General features: G+C 42.3%; 1 protein-coding gene across 2 annotated transcripts in view; it reads right to left on the reverse strand.

Moving 5' to 3' along the window:
* The window catches only part of BICDL1 (BICD family like cargo adaptor 1), a 74,497-nt gene extending 68,652 nt beyond the window's left edge, over window positions 1–5,845 (reverse strand). For both annotated transcript variants that reach the window (XR_010792841.1, XM_066603662.1), the window contains exons 1-2: window positions 5,121–5,845; window positions 827–1,042 (exon numbers count right to left, since the gene is read on the reverse strand). Coding sequence is in view for 1 of the 2 variants with exons in the window: in XM_066603662.1 (XP_066459759.1) it covers window positions 827–1,042; window positions 5,121–5,426 (522 nt within the window). In the remaining variant the exon portion in view is untranslated. The remainder of the gene's footprint in view (window positions 1–826; window positions 1,043–5,120) is intronic.
* Window positions 5,846–16,365: the final 10,520 nt, after the last annotated feature.

A 16,365-nucleotide genomic window follows, 5' to 3' on the forward strand; every position in this document is an offset into this window, starting at 1 on the left:
GTTCATACTTAGCGTTTACATCAGTTTTCCATTGCTTTTTGAAGGTCAGAACAGTAAAACACACACACACACATACATACATACATACATACATACATACATATATATATATATATATATATATATATATATATATATATAATAGCATCTTGGCCTTTTGGTAAAGAATAAGAGTAATATCAGGTTTTTTTTTAGCAGTTGGAAGGCCATCGTTTCAGATGGATCTGCACAAGATGGTACATTGTAAGCTTTTTTGTTGTACACCACCAGTACCAGTAGGTGCACCCAATAGATAACTAGCCCCCAGTGGACTGAAGCGAGGAACTGGGTAGTTTGAAAGACTGAATTGCAAAAACTGAATTTTTCACTAGCACTTGGATGACTAAAAGCAGAGTCTCGAGCTTTCAATACAAAGAAAATAGTGTAGCATGATGTGCTATTTTTATCCAGTGAAAAAAATCTGATACGTGAAAGAAACCTGCCAAATGCATTATAAGTCAATGGGAGGATGGGGTACAACAATATGGACCCTTCAAATGGATCATAACTGATTATAGCAGATCTTTTAATGGATCTGTCAAGGATCCTATAAAAATGAAAAGTATGATGCCAGTATAAACAGAGTCTTACTGCCTCTACTAAACACCCCGAAGTGCCAAACAGAGGGGGCTGAAAAGAAAGCACTTCCTGGATCAGTGGGTCCATGATATATCACATAATCCCTCTCAGCCAGTAAGTAGCTCTAAAAAGAGTCAAAGAAACCTTCTGAAGGTTCCCCTTTGCATTCACAATGACAATGTCTACTAGGAATGAAGGTGAAACTCACCCTATTAAGTTGTTCCAAAAGTCTTTGGTTCTGTTCTGACAGTTCTTGGACAGCCGAGGATTTTTCTCGATCGGCTTCTCTTAGGTGTACCTGCTGCTTCTCCAGCTCTTCCTGTAGCTGCTTGACATCACTCTCCAGCTCAGATACTCGTCCTTCCCATTCTCCTTCACGATTCTCAAATCTTCTTTTCAATTCATGCTTTTCTTGCTCCAGATGCTGAGGATAGAAATACAACGCAATCAACTTCACTGGCAACATGGATAAAAACGTTTGCTTCAATTGTATTAGAACAAGATTTAATTGCTTAAGGGATCATTCACAAAGGCATATTTTCAGTCCATATTACGTGCGTAATACGGATGTTATAGAACCCCATTTGTTTCTAGCGATGCATTCTGACACGCATTTTTCACAAATGTGTATTTTACGTGCGTGAAAAAAAATTGCAGCATGTCCCATTTTGGTGCATATTAGGCACTAAAAACACCCATTCAAGTTTATGGGTGCACCAAAAATGCAGTGAATACACGTTACATGCTTATGTACTTCATTTTTGGCATGTTGCTAGAAGACCGTTTGATAAAACGTGACATGCATTTGGCCTTCTTGTGTTTTTTTTTGGGTGGGGGGGGGGGGCACATGTAAAAATCATAGTGAATACAGATGTAACACACATGCAAAAAACACATATACGCATCACAAAAAAACCACACATACACACGTAGTAAAGATGCTACATATTTTACTGACCGAATACACATACACCTGTGTGAATGAAGCCTTAGTCATCTTGAAGAGATTGTCTCAATTATTTCACCCCTTTCCATATGCCAAATCAGGACATACACATCATGGAAGAGTTCCCTTTTATGGAGCCCCTCTATTAGTGAAAGTGTACAACTGAGGCTCTCATGCTGACTGACACAGTTTGAACATGTATTACATGGGTAGCTATTCATTTGAATAGCCAAATGTACTACATATACACTATATGGATGAAAGTATTTGGACACTGCATGTTTTTCAGAAAAAGGGCTTTATTATTCTATGTAGTAACGTGTTGGCCCTACTTTTGCTTGTATTACAGCGGCAGCACGTGAAGGCATACTTTCCCCAAGTTTTTTGTAAGTCTGGGCAGGAATAGCTCGCCATTTCTTGTGCCAGGCTGTGAGAAGAGATTGTTGTGAAGATGGGCGTGGGTGGTGGTGTCGTACCCGTCGCTCCAGTTCATCCCACAAGGGCTCGATCGGATAAAATGAATAGTTGTTACAAAATGAGCAGCTTTTTATATTACCCGTGCCCTTCCCAGCATACCGTTCGGCAAACTCAGTATTTGCATATTTGCTGATTTTCTGCAGTGTCCAAATACTTTTGTCCATATAGTGTATATAATATTATATTGTTATGTGTGTGTGTAACATTTCTGACTTATTGTGTAGTTACTAAATTTGGGCTAAGGAATTGTAGCGAAAGGCTCAGGCACATTCCTTCAGCCAATTATTTCCACACCAGTTGATTCTGGATGGAGTACAAATTTGTTAACTCGCTCTGAACTTGACAAAATTTACAAAGGTGACCCATTTAATGTTTTGCATTTCAAACACAGGACTGCCAAACTACCTGCTGTATGACTGACAACCCTATGCCAGGCTTAATGAGGAGGACCTCAAATCTATATGGTTTGCAATAATGTTCACAAGTGCAAAAATTGTATAGAGTGCCCTCCCTCCCTTTGGTTTGCTAGGTGAACACACTAGATTTTCTCTTTTATTAATCACTTAGTACCCTCATTATAAACTAATTGCTATGCTCCAGTGAATGGGTGGGTAATAAACAATGAATAGTAATTTCCTACTTTTAGTAATTACACTACCTCATTTATCATTAGGAATGATCTGATAACAGCAGGGCAGCATTGAGAAATAAAATTCCACATAGCTTTTCAAAGCCTGTCAGCAAACATTGCAGCCTGCATTCTGCAGATCTATTCTCAAGCCAACCCCTGATTGTAAATGGAGCAACTTTAATACAATACATTAATTATATTGCTTGCTATTTTAAGGATCCCTTATTGAGAACACCTGAGGTTTAATAGTCCCTACACAGCTAAGGCTCTGTTCAGATTTCCGTCAGCTCATTCTATCTAGGGGTTCCATCATAAATGCCATAAAAAGTAGTGCAGCATGGTGGTCTATTTTTCCGGTAAAAAGACAGAACCCCTGGAAAGAACTGGACGAAAACAATTATAGTCAATAGGTTCCGTCAGGAGCTGCCAGGTTCTGTCATGTTAACAAATCCAGTGGCTATTTTATTTTCATTCTTCTGTTCAATAATGGAAATGTAAACTTCTCACAACTGAAAGCTTGCCAGAATTCTATCCAGTATATGTAATCTTTTGTGAGCCAAATATATCAGCAGTCCGGATACATTTTATCTACTTTAATACTGTACATCGTATCAGTCTGAACGTCCAGGTTGTTTAGCTCAATGAGAACTGCCTAGACTGGATACAAATGTAGAAAACAGCATCTGCTACAATTAATGCATCTGTTTACAAACCCTGGAAATACAGGGATGCTTTTGTTCACAGAAAACAAGCAGAGAAAGAGCATGGCAAGGAACGGAAATAGGGACTGTTACACAATTACCTAATATACAGTATATGTACATGTCCAATAAGAGTGGAGTCCCTATATATCCACTATAAGGCTGCATCGTAAGGAAGAAAATTTGCTCATATTGGCATCCTCTCTATAGGATGTCTATGTTTAAAGAATGAGGGGCCTAATGTATACACTAAATTACTTCAACTTTACTAACAAGCAATGTGAATAACTCAGAACACATCTATCCAAGTGTCAGTACAGTGAACTGTTAGTATTTCTGGTGAATTTGTTTGAGGGCATCCTAAATATGATGCAGATGTTACATGTGCCAAGGTGTGTTTGGTGCAGATATACTAGGGCTCAGAGCTGTAGGCAATGTTCACCACCCACTACAAGCAGCTCACTATTTGCCACATATGCAGTTCATACCACCCACTTATATAGTACATTCGTATATACACAAATCACATGTAGACACCACACATACAGCTCATGTCACACATACACTAAAGGAGAACATGTCCAAGCCATAGTCATATCCAGCACATATGCAAACTACACAAGCTGTGACACCACTCACATATAGCACACCTACACATTACATACACACTAATAACACAGCATAAAATACAATTACATATGAAGTTGGTAGCGGACATACAGAACACGCGCTCACTATACACACAATATATGCATTCACACCACACATGTAGTCACCAAGCACGCATGGCATAGTTATATACAGAATGTAGTCAAAAAGACTGATTTAGTGCTGCATCTCACTACTGGTGTCCTATAATTTAACAAGAGAAGAATACTTGAATAGGAAGGCAGGGATATGCTACATGATGGTATGGTGTATAGGCTCCTGAGACCCCCGGAACATGGATTTCACTTTTGTGTTGAGGCCCCTGTAAGACAAAGAGAGTGAAACCCAATGGCAAAGTTGAAAAGTAGCATGTGAGAAGCAGAAGTCTGCTTACTGCATCTCTCTAAGTCCGGTGGGACCGCCGCCATGCCTGAAGTATGGAACATGTACTCGAAGTATCTTCCTCTGCTACAATACATACATGGAGTTGTCATTGAACCTGTGGTCTTTCCAAGGACTCTCAATGCGGACTGGTACCTGAATCGCTTGCAGACGATGGATGACTTCCTGGAGGATCTGTCCCTACTGTAGCAGAAGAAGCCACTTTGAGTACACTTTCCTTATTTCAGTCATAGCAGTGGTCCCATGGGACTAAGATAGATGTGGAATGCGGATTTCTGCTTCTCACATGCTACTCTTCACTTTGTAATTGGGTTTTACTCTCTCTTACAGGGGCCACAATACAAAACTCAAATCAATGTACTGGGACTCTCATTGCACCATACCATCCTGTAAGGCTTCCATGCCTTCCGATTCTAGTCTGCTATTGCTATGTTATAGGACACCAGTAGTGAGATATATAGTGCTGGATCAGTCTTTTTGACTACATCCATATCATAACAGGTACTCACTATCCATACAGCTCATATCACCCATGCAGTACAACTGTAGTCCACATCCAACAACTACATCACACATGCAGAACATTGGAGCTGTAGGCGGCACATCTGGAACACACAGTCCACCCACTAGTCCTCCACTTCCCAGAGCCGCCGGCAGCCCCCCACTAGCGGCACATGTGCTCCCCAGCAGCCCTGACCTCCAGCCGCTCCGTCAGCTCTCGCTGCATCTCCTCGTAGCGCCGGCTCATGTCCTGGTTCCTCTCCAGCAGGGCTTTCCCCAGCCGGGCCGCCAGCATCAGGTCCCTCTCCTTCTGCCGAATGACCGAGAGCAGAGCTGGGTCCTCCCCGTCCCCGGAGCCCTCGGCCTCTTCCTCCGGGTCCCCGTCTCCTTCCGCAGCCATCAGCACGAGCTCCTCGTCCAGCTCCAGCAGCCCACGCCCCGGCTCCGGCTGGTCAGGCCGCTCTGGGGAGGACGTAGAACGGCGGCTGACAGGGAGCTCCATAGGGCGCTGTCCGGGCGGCTGGTGCTGAATGTGGGAGCCGCGGTGTGGGTGCAGCCGATCCCCGGGCGCTGGAGCAGGATCAGCCGGCAGGAACGTGACGCTGGAGTAGCACTGGACAGCGCTGCGGACTATGTGAGCGCCACACAGGAGGTAGTGCAATGCCGGCTCACATCCCTGCAACCCTCAGCCTGCAATACACACCCCACACGGGGCCCAGACGCGTCTAGGGACAGGAACCCCGCAGACTACAGGCAATAGGGATTTCTCACTGGGCACCTGTCTTTACCAACACAGTAGCAGTCTGTGCCAGCACTGGCCAGCCCCCTCCCCCCGCACCCTGTGCTATCAGTAAGAGGGTGACCGGCCCCGCAGGCCTCGGGCTGCGCTGCGCTCTCCTTTCCCTACAGCGCTGCGCTCCCCCGCACCCATCTCTGCAAGAGCCTGGTAATGCGTGCGCAGCCCGTGACGTCACCGGCACCTGTTTGGAGCCCGCTGCTCATTGGCTGTGGAGGATTGCGCGATCAGCTGTGCATTGAGACTGGAGTGTAGTGTGTGCGCCTCTAGCGGCCGCTCTGCGTCAGAACCCATTGAGTTATAGCTCTCCCACATTGCAGATGTATTCCTGGCTCTCCTACTCAAGGCATAAATGGCAATTCCCTAAAGTGTATAATCAATCAGCAGCAGAATGCAGGCGTCCATTAGGGCAGCCTATAGTCTGGCTGTGAATCCTTGGTGAAATGAGATCTCAGAGTTGAAATGCTGCTTCTCAAATGTATAGTATTGTATATTATTTTATCATATTCCTAATAAGAGACTGAAATGAGTGATGGCTCAGAGAAGGGATAGGAGAGAAGGGTATTGTCTCATTTCATTTGACTTGGAATTGGTTTGTGCTACATTTTTGTGCTTCTTATATCTAACATAGGCACTCGCCTAAGGCTGGCTGCACACAACCGGGTCGGATTCCGCATGTGGGAGCCCACAGCTCAATCCAACCCTGTGCCTGCCCAGTGTCCCCACGTACCTGACATTCTTCTTCCTTTTCTGTACTGCAGACGGTTTTTTCTAAATCCCTGCTTTTCCCTGCAACCTTTCCACATTGTCATTGCCGAAGGACTGCGGGTCGGGCGGCTTCCATTGACTTTAATGGAAGCTGTCTGTGTGGAATCCACACTGAAATAGAGTATGCTGCGATTTTCCCTTCGTGAGTGCAAAATCACAATTGACTTCCACTCGTGTACAGAAAAAAACGCTTTTCCATAGCATGCAATGGGTGGTATTTGCTGCGGAATCCAGAGGCGGATGCCCGCTTCGGATTTCGCAATGTAAATCCGGCCGTGTGCCGCCGGCCTTAATTGTTATAATGTTCTAGCATATATTTCTCTACTTGTTCTTTCCATTGTCAGTACTTGAAACTGCTATTTGGCTTTTTTTAGTATTAGAGTTACACAGTTTTAGGATGTGGCTGGTGAGTTAACACTTATTCTGGTGGTTACCTCTGTATTTGCTATCTGTGTCGGGAGACTTTCTAATTATTTTAACTGTGGGCTGTGGGTGTTATATTTTTGTCTTTGTGTATTTGTTCTAATAAAGACTATATTTTATTGGTTTATTGTGCTTTGAATTTAAAGTCTGCTATACATACACATCTTGCTGTTCTACCATTTTGCAGTTTTGTACATGTAGCTCATTGTGCACCCCATTATGCTTTGTACAGTGTTTACACAGTAGGCTGTGCCCACTTTATATATTTCTGTTAAATAGTTAAACAAGGTTTTATCTGTTTAATGTTAAAAAGACTCTTTCACCTATTTTTATCCCTATAAGCTAAGATTATGGGCTAAAAGTAGGTGACCCCATGAGCATAGGGGTGTAAGTGTTATACTTACCTCCCCCATTTTTACCCTTGTGTGAGCGCTGAAAGCCGCCATTGCAGTGCTTTGAATTGTGATTAAGTAGTCCGCCCATTATTAAATTAGAATGGGTGTACTACTTAGCCATCTGCTCAATGATTTGAGCAGCGAATTTCAGCACTCACACCAGGGAAACGATGGGGGAGGTAAGTATAACACTTACACCCCCAGACTCTGCGGGTCACTTACTTTCAGCCCATAAACTTAGTTTATAGTTCTAAAAGTAGGTGATAGACTTCCTATAACCTATTAAGGACATGTGGTTAGAATCATAGAATGGTAGTGTTGGAAGGGACCTCCAGGGTCATCGGGCCCAACCCCCTGCTCGGTGCAGGAATCACTAAATCATCCCAGACAGATATTTGCCCCACTTTTGTTTGAGCACTTCCATTGAAGGAGAACTCATCACCTCCCGTGGCAACTTGTTCCTCTCATTGATCACCCTCACTGTTTTTCTAATATTTAATCTGTGTCTCCTCCCTTTCAGATTTATCCCATTCCTTCTAGTTTTTCGTTGTGTAAATGAGAGCAGGGCTGATCCCTCTGGACTGTAACAGTACTTCAAATATTTCTAGACAGCTATTAAGTCTCCTCTCAGCCTTTTTTTTTTTTTGGAAGCCAAACACTCCCAGATCCATTAACCGTTCCTCATAGGACATGGTTTGCAGATCGCTCACCATCTTGGTAACTCTTCTCTGAACTTGCTCAGAAAAGAGTTGAACTAATTCAAATTACTTTACCCAAACTATTCTCAAATGAAAAGGAAGTACTGGCCTCATACTAGATCTCCATGTGCCTCTTATACTTAGGCCATATTCAGATCGGATGACTTCTGGTTGTTGAGCCCAACAGCACAAATACTGGAACCAGCACATGCCAGATCTGAGCAGTGCTGGATGGACTATATTGGCTATGAAGGGATCAGTCCTGCCTCTGGCATGCTGGGCAAAAATTTGTGACCTTGTGCCAGATCTGCCTTAAAAGGCTCCGAATAGAGCCTCCAACTGCCTCAGGCAGTGCTGTCATCATGGCAATATAAGTGATATTGCTCTCAGGGGCTTAGACAAATGTGGGGCCCACTGCTATCCACTGTCTCTGCATAAGTGTAGGTCTGTCATTTTAATGCGCTATCCTATATGTAAAGAAGAGGGGGGCACCAAGAGGGAAGATGGAGCTGCATAAAACTGGCACAGGCACTATCCATCTGGAAATGCAATAATAGTCTTTACTAAAGGATGCTAGTAGAGGATACAGTTACAGTGGGTTGTAGGCAAAACTTCTGAGCAGAGAGGTACAACATTTGAATGTCATACTTAACAGCGGTAATGGTGGCTCTGCCTTCTGCTATTCCTGTTGTTTTCCAACACACTATAGGGGTAAGTTCTGGATGAGACTTAATGCACAGCTATTTCTTTCTACTAGGCAAATGCACCCTCATGGCATTCATCAAGGGTCCTAGCTTCCGGACTCCACACCAGCCTACAGAAAATTACGGTACTCTATCTATATACAGGGAGACTCTGCCTGCTCCTACTTTGGCAATCATAAGGGGAAAGTTTCAATTCACAGACATATGCTCAACTCTTGTTGGAGTGAAGGGCAAGCTCATATATCATCTTGTAACTTTACCCACATGAGCAATGAGCCATAATCATGCATATGTGCTCTCATGTTTCACTGGGTCTAACTACACATGTATGAAGGAGAACTACCAGAGTCTTACAATAAAGTGATACGAGCAACAAAATAAAGCAATGGAAACATAACAGTGCTCCCAAATACACACACATACTGTACATATTATATATACTGTATATATCTCAGCAAGGTGTTCTGCCATACCGCTACACTCACATAGTGTATGGTGCATTAGATCTACAGATCACAGATCATGCATGGCAGTCAACACATTATAGGTCAGTCTTTGCTAGAATAAGGAGTGGCAAGCCATAATGGCCATACACATGTCTGGAGATAATCACCCACTACCTTGCATATGTAAGAACATCTATTACAAGGAAAGATCAATTCTCCTTATGTTCTCCTACTAGCTGAAATGGTAGAAAAAGTATTGTACAGTTTGGCTCATAGTAACAATCAAAGAATAAATCAGAATTAACATGAGGGGTGCAATCCCTTCAGCTCAGCCACTCCTATTATAGGGATTGATAGGATGCTGTGTACAGTATATGAAGCACTGCCCTCATGAAAACAGCAGACTCATAACTGTACGTTGGTTCTTTGATTGCTCCTATTAGCCAAATAACACAATATGTCTATTCAGATCTGCTCTTGTAATATATTGCCATTACATAGGGGAGCATATTTAGGTGACAGAGCCGCTTTATAAGATAAAACTCTGTAGCCACCACTAGAGGCGAGTCATTTCAAATGGATTTGTATAGCTAGAGCTGTATACATCACTACGGAGAGAGCTTCCCTTTGTGGCTACTGTTGGCAGACAGAACTTGATCAATTAAAGGGGTTATCCCACTTCTAAGTATTGATAACCTATCCTGAGGATAGCAATTATACAATCAAAATATGCTCACCGCTGTGCGTGTCTAGATTGAATAGAAAGTTCAACATATATAACCGGGTGCTGGGGAAATTCTGGATTAGCAGTTTCAAAAGTATTTTATTAGACAGCCAACATCAATTTTGACATAAGCATGTACAGTATATATTAAGCATGTAAACCATACAATTGAGTACACATCCACCAGGACATGGCCCGGGTCTGGAGAACAGAAATAAACACCGTTGTCAGTTTTGTATAACATAAGTCCTGTTACAAAAACCAGTCAACTACACCTAAACAACCATGGGTGTATAGAACAGACGGGGGAAGGGGAGGAGGTAAATAAGGAGGGGTGAGGAGTCTCTAGACATATCTATCTCTTCTTAACATAAGATAGAGCATAATCATTATGGGCCATACATTCCCTGACTTATCTAACTTCGAAATCTCTGTGAGTTTTGAATCTGCACCTACGGCTGCCAAATGGCACAGAACCTGGAGAAAGAGTTTTCTTCATCGGCTCCCATATCTCATGAGGATGTTCAGGGTTTCCACCCATGAGCAGTTTTAAAATCCAGACATGAAAAAGAAATTCCAGCACTTCTATAAAAGTAAAATCACTGCTTTATTATTTTTTTAACTTTATTACAATTTTTCATAATCAAAAAACAAAACATATAATCAACTCACATTACGGTACAAAATTTTTTTTTGCATACTCAAATTACATTTACATCTTGAACACATGTAGATGTTCCCATTAAGAAAGTACACACCCCATGGTTATAGCCACTTATTAGTTTACTGATATGACTCAATTAAATACAATGTGAATGCATTGTGTCTTGGGTATTCAACATCTTTGAATAATTGCATCACAATGGTTAATAATTATATATATAGCACATTAGCTTTAATTGTCAACATAGAACAAAATAAAATAAACAAACAAACAAGCAATGGACAACTAACAGTGGATATTGAAAGTATAACTGTGCGTTTCTTTGGTTCTTCTTTTTATTAATTTACTATATGCTACGGCGTATCAAAATAGAAACATTTCTATTTATTGCCTGAAAATATCATTTTCTCATCTCCTATGTGATTTAATAATATTGCTTTATGTTATTTTTAATCATCCTAATCTATCCGCTCCTGTTTGATTATGATACCAGGATGTGTTATTAAATGGGTACATACATTCTATGATCTCATTTGGGTCCATCACTCCTTTATTGAGACACCATGAGAAGTTCATAGTGCCTGGTTACAGAAGCAGCATAACTCTTATGCATTTCAAACCCGTAAGGTTCTTGATCAGAGCATAAAAAGAACGCACTTTCACACTCTTTTTATTTCTTTTTTATGTACTGTATTTTTATTTCCAAAATTTTAGATAACATAATCAGAAAAAAAAGGATTGTAGCACGAACCATCAAATACAAGCATAGAGAAAGATCACAGAGCTGTCTCATCTTTGAACTGACTGCAGCAATATACAATACACAAATTCGGTAATAAATAATAAATGGTTATTTCACAGAAAAGGTGAAATACTGCATTGCAAATTAGGACAACTGTAATAAGAACAGTCAAATACGGACAGAGATCATAACATCAAATAACCACTGACAAAGGAAAAGGGACAAAGAAGAGTTTTATTTTTTAAAAACTACATAAAAATATGTACAAACTTGGCATTGTCACATTTATACTGACCCGCACAATAAAGCTGACATGTCATTTTGCTTCATTGCGAACCCTGTTAAAACAAACCCACAAAACAGTAGCTCAATTCCTGTTTTGCTTTAAAAAACGAAAAGGAAAATTTGAAAATTACTGGTGTATAAAGGGTTAAAGCTATTACTGCTCTTAGTATGAAGCTATGTCATTCAAAGATTCCAACAGGAAGAATACATTTGACATCTGATATCAGAGTCACTTACTCTAGCATCTTTGGAATTGATTTAATTCATCATTTCACATCAAAATATCCCAATTGTATTTTCTCTGCCTAAGGGCTCTTTCACACGAGAATCGCGTTTTTAGGCTAGCCGTTCCACGGCCACGGCACAGCCGAAGAACGCGTAGATGGGCGCACAAATCTGTGTGCCTGTTCAGGTGGCCCGGATCCGGCGCACATATGCCGAGCCCGGATTGCGTCGGATGGGGGGAGACAGTTTAGCTCTGCTAGACTGCCTTCCCCTTTTCCGCCCCCACACTGGCTCTCAGCGAGGAGGCGTGACAGGGCGGGAGCTAGTGTGCTAAGTAACTACCTCCCGCCTTGCCCCACCCCACTCCCATTGCAAGAAGCTGGCAAGGGATGGAAAGGGTTAGAGAACGGGGAGGGAGTTTATCAGTCACACTGCTAAACTTCCTTCCACCTCCTTTCTCCGTCAGCTGTCATAGGCTCCCATAGGAGTCTATGCAGCGGCCGATGTATTCCAGACAGAAATATAGTTCCAGGACTATCTTTCCTGGCTGGTGTAAAAGCACCCGATTGAAATTCGCTATCTTGGCTGGCCGGGCTCTTTTATGTGGCAGAATAATCGCTCGGCTGATCTGACGCATTGGAATCCAATGCATCAGATGGTAGTGTTTTTCGTCCGGCCGTGAAAACGGTAGCCGATATACGCTCATGTGAATAAAGCCTAAGGCCTCTTTCACACGGGGACGTACGTGTGCAAAAATCATGCACGTAATAAACTTGCAGCTATTAGAACCAATGGTTTCCTATGGGACCGTTCAAATGTTTTTTGCATGTCTACAATTCCTTCATCTGAATGATCCCATAGGAAACCATTAGTTCTAAAAGCTGTGAGTTTTTTTACGCACATTTTTTTTTGTGAGTGTAGGTCCCCGTGTGAAAGAGGCTTTAAAGCTTAATGTTTAAACCACATGCTATAATAAAATAATCTGTAAGAATCATATTCTGATTGTCATTATCTATTTTATATGATGGTTTGTACATTATTGTGTTGTATTATTTATTGCTCATAATTGCTTTGCAGTTATGGATGTATGAAAAATGTGACACCTCTTTTTCATTTCTATTTTCATTGAAAAGCTTTAATAAATAGAAATTAAAAAAAACATACATTATTAACTGAAACACTAATTTAGTAACCCCTTAAGGCCCCCTGTCCACGGCCGAGGCGGAATACCAGCAGCGATATTCCACCGTGAGGGACGAGGGGGGAGAGCCGACAGGTCTCAGCGGTGAGTCTATCTAACAGATAGGCTCACCGCGGAGAATCGCGGCAAATCGTGGCATGCCGCGATTTAAATTCCATGAGCGGATAATCGCTGTAATTCTCTGCTCGTGGATGCTGGTGCTGCGCTTTCCATAGCAACACTATGGAAAGCTTTACACAGCATGATCCACCATTGATTTATCGCCAGCGGATAATTGCCCGTGGACAGGCAGCCTAACTGCCTCAGATGAGCACAAATAATAGGATTAATTCCTTCACTTCCTTAAAACATAAGGGACTTTATTTATTAATTAATTTATCTAGGCAATTCCATTGGTTATCAGGTGTACTTGCCTTGAAAAAAAATTCAGCTTGACACAAGCGCTCTACCATAATCATCACATTTTGGGACATAAGTAACATTTTATTTGTATTGTGAAAAGGGGACATTATTTTCAAATTGCATTCTGTGTAACTTATATCTGCACCATATTCCTCAAAGGGCTGCTTAGGGCTCAGCTGTAAAATTTATTCTGGTTGCCCACGGTACAGCTACACGCAAATATTACCTGATCCCCATTCACAAAGTTCCTGGATGCCACATTCTACATACACTTCCATATGATTGAAATGTGGCCGGGTTTCTGTGGCCTTGTGTCCACTGAAGTATGTACTACTCCAGCAGGTGCAGGGCCTGAGGGTCCACTCCTGGATCAATGTCTACTGAGGGATTCACCTGTTCCCCTGTGGGCCAGTCTGAGCCTGTCAACAGGTGTGTGCCATGCTGAGTAATATAGTTCATGCTTCACAAGCCTCACTCACTGAAGTAAATCTACTCTGTCAAGCCTGTAAAATACAAATATGGCAAGCTCTAGAAAAGGGAAATGGCATTTAACCCCTAAGTGACCACCCATACACCTTTTTATGGTGGTCATGAATGGGCTTTAGGACTTAATTACATGAGTGTATATTGGACGTGTTTTCCCGGCCGGCTGATATACGCGACCATCTGATGCATTGGATTCCAATGCATCAGTTCAGATAGCCGATCTTCCGAAGCGTTAAAAACGGCCGGCCTGAAAAAATAGTGAATACAGCATGCCTTTCGGATGGCTGATTGTACGCTGGCTGGAAAAGATAGGTCTCGTTTAAGAACCAGTAATTAAAAACCAGTGCCTAATGAACCAATTACAGCCATTCAGTTGGCTCAATGAACGGCTGTGATTGGTTCATCGAGCACGTGGCTCAGCCAATCAGAACAAGAACTTGCTGGAGGTGGGGTTTGCAAACCCTATTACCAGAAAGTGATGTTCTGTCGGCAATGAGAACTGTAAGCAAGCCTGCCCGGACTGCGGAGACCATCAGAAGAGATCGGACGGCACCTGCTAGGTAAGTACAAGACATCCCCTGAAAATAAGACCCTGTGCCTCTTTTGGGGCAAAAGTTAATATTTTCAGGAAAATATGGTAGCTCCTGTCATACATGTATTGTAGAGGAGATCACAGCTTGTCCTCCTGACGGTATACTTATCGTATGTAGCTTATTTAGGTGACTGTAGAAGGTAATGATAATTAGATTTTCCCCCAAGCAGCAGAAATGGTATAACCTCCAGCTAATGCTATGCTGATGCATAATGGGATTGATGTGAAATTGAAACCAAAAAGTTCTACCATCAAGATGGTGGCTAATAAGCATCGGACAGGGGCCTGCACTGTATGGAAATGACTGCAATACACAGAGGAGACATGAAGGGGTAGAAATGTGTTTTCACTGTAGTGACCCTTTAATCCTATAGAAATGTTCATGAGAAGCAACCCAACAACATCATAGAGTTGAGCTGTTTTGTGCAGAGGAATAGGCTACAATTCGTCCAAGCTGATGTGCAGGACTAATCAACAATTACCAGAAAAGTTTAGATGCAGTTATTGTTGCAGAAGAGGGCCAGATACTGAAATCTATGGTTCACATACTTTTCCTACTCACAGATATGTGATATTAGATCATATTTATCAATAAGTAAGGAAGTCTAATATTTTGACTAACATTTGATTTGATTCTCTATCTACTTTTAGGACTTTTGTGAAAATGTGATATAGTTTAGGTCAAATACTGTATAAGCAGAAATATGGAAAATTCTGAAGGGTTCACAAACTTTCAAACACCAATGTAGCTGACTGCTTCATTTGTTCCATATGAAAAATGGAAAATGAAATGAAACGCAAATAAATAGAAATATTTCCGGTTTTAAGGACAACCCATTGAAATCATTAAAATACATATAATTCTGTTCTTATTTCACTTCTCTGCTCTTTAAACAGGAAGGAAATGTTTACCTGACCGTAAGGGCTTATTCAGATGACCGTATATAGGCGGGGTATTCACACCGGCCAATATACGGTGTCCCTCTCTGCAGGGCGAGGAGGCTGGAAGAGACGGGGGCAGTTCACTGAGCTCCCGCCCCCTCTCCGCCCCTCGGCACTATTTGCAATGGGAGGGGGCTGGATGGAGCGGAGCTAAGTTGGGGAACTTAACTCCGCCCTCGCCAACCTTCTCTCATTGAAATTAGTGCAGAGGGGCGGAGGTGCGTGTGTTAGTGCAGAGAGGGACGCCGTATATCGGCCGGCGTGAATACCCCGCCAATATATGGTCGTCTGAATAAGCCCTAAGGCCACTTTGGATGAGCCATTTCATCATTTACTTTTTTAATTAGACTCCTAAAATCACTAGATGTTAAAAAAAAAATGAATAGATTGCACCTTCATTTACGCAGATCATAAAGTTTTGGAAAAAGAGACAGTTCCAGTGAATATGACCATTTCGTTCACAGAAAAGTATTTTTTCTGTTTTTACCTTTATCAGGAAACAAATAAATGTTGCAGGTTTCAGTTAAAAAATAATAAAGCAATAGAATACAGCGCACAGACTAATATGGACACAGCTTTGTGTGTGGAACACGGAACGCGATACATTGTATCACGTAGTGATGAAAACCGCCACAAGCACTCACTTACAAAACACTGACAGTTGGGCTCCATGCTGAGCTACCACTAGAGGGCGCTGGAGACTGGAAGCGAGAGGAGTGACTCTGAGGCTGGAACAGACATCTTGCTTATGGGAAGACATGACAGCGGTCCTAATGAGGGGCCGTGAGCTGCAGTTGTAAGGTGCGGCGGTGAATGTATCCAGGGAGAAGGAAGCCGACAAGAAGCTGGGGGCACAAGAAAAGTAGTAAATGTGACGTGCTGCGGGGAAACCAGGTGAAGACCCGGACAGGGGGCGGGGCGGCCTGGCAGCCGGAAGTGACGTCACAC

This window comes from Eleutherodactylus coqui, chromosome 5 (genome assembly GCF_035609145.1).
Source record: "Eleutherodactylus coqui strain aEleCoq1 chromosome 5, aEleCoq1.hap1, whole genome shotgun sequence".
Classification (NCBI taxonomy): Eukaryota; Metazoa; Chordata; class Amphibia; order Anura; family Eleutherodactylidae; genus Eleutherodactylus; species Eleutherodactylus coqui.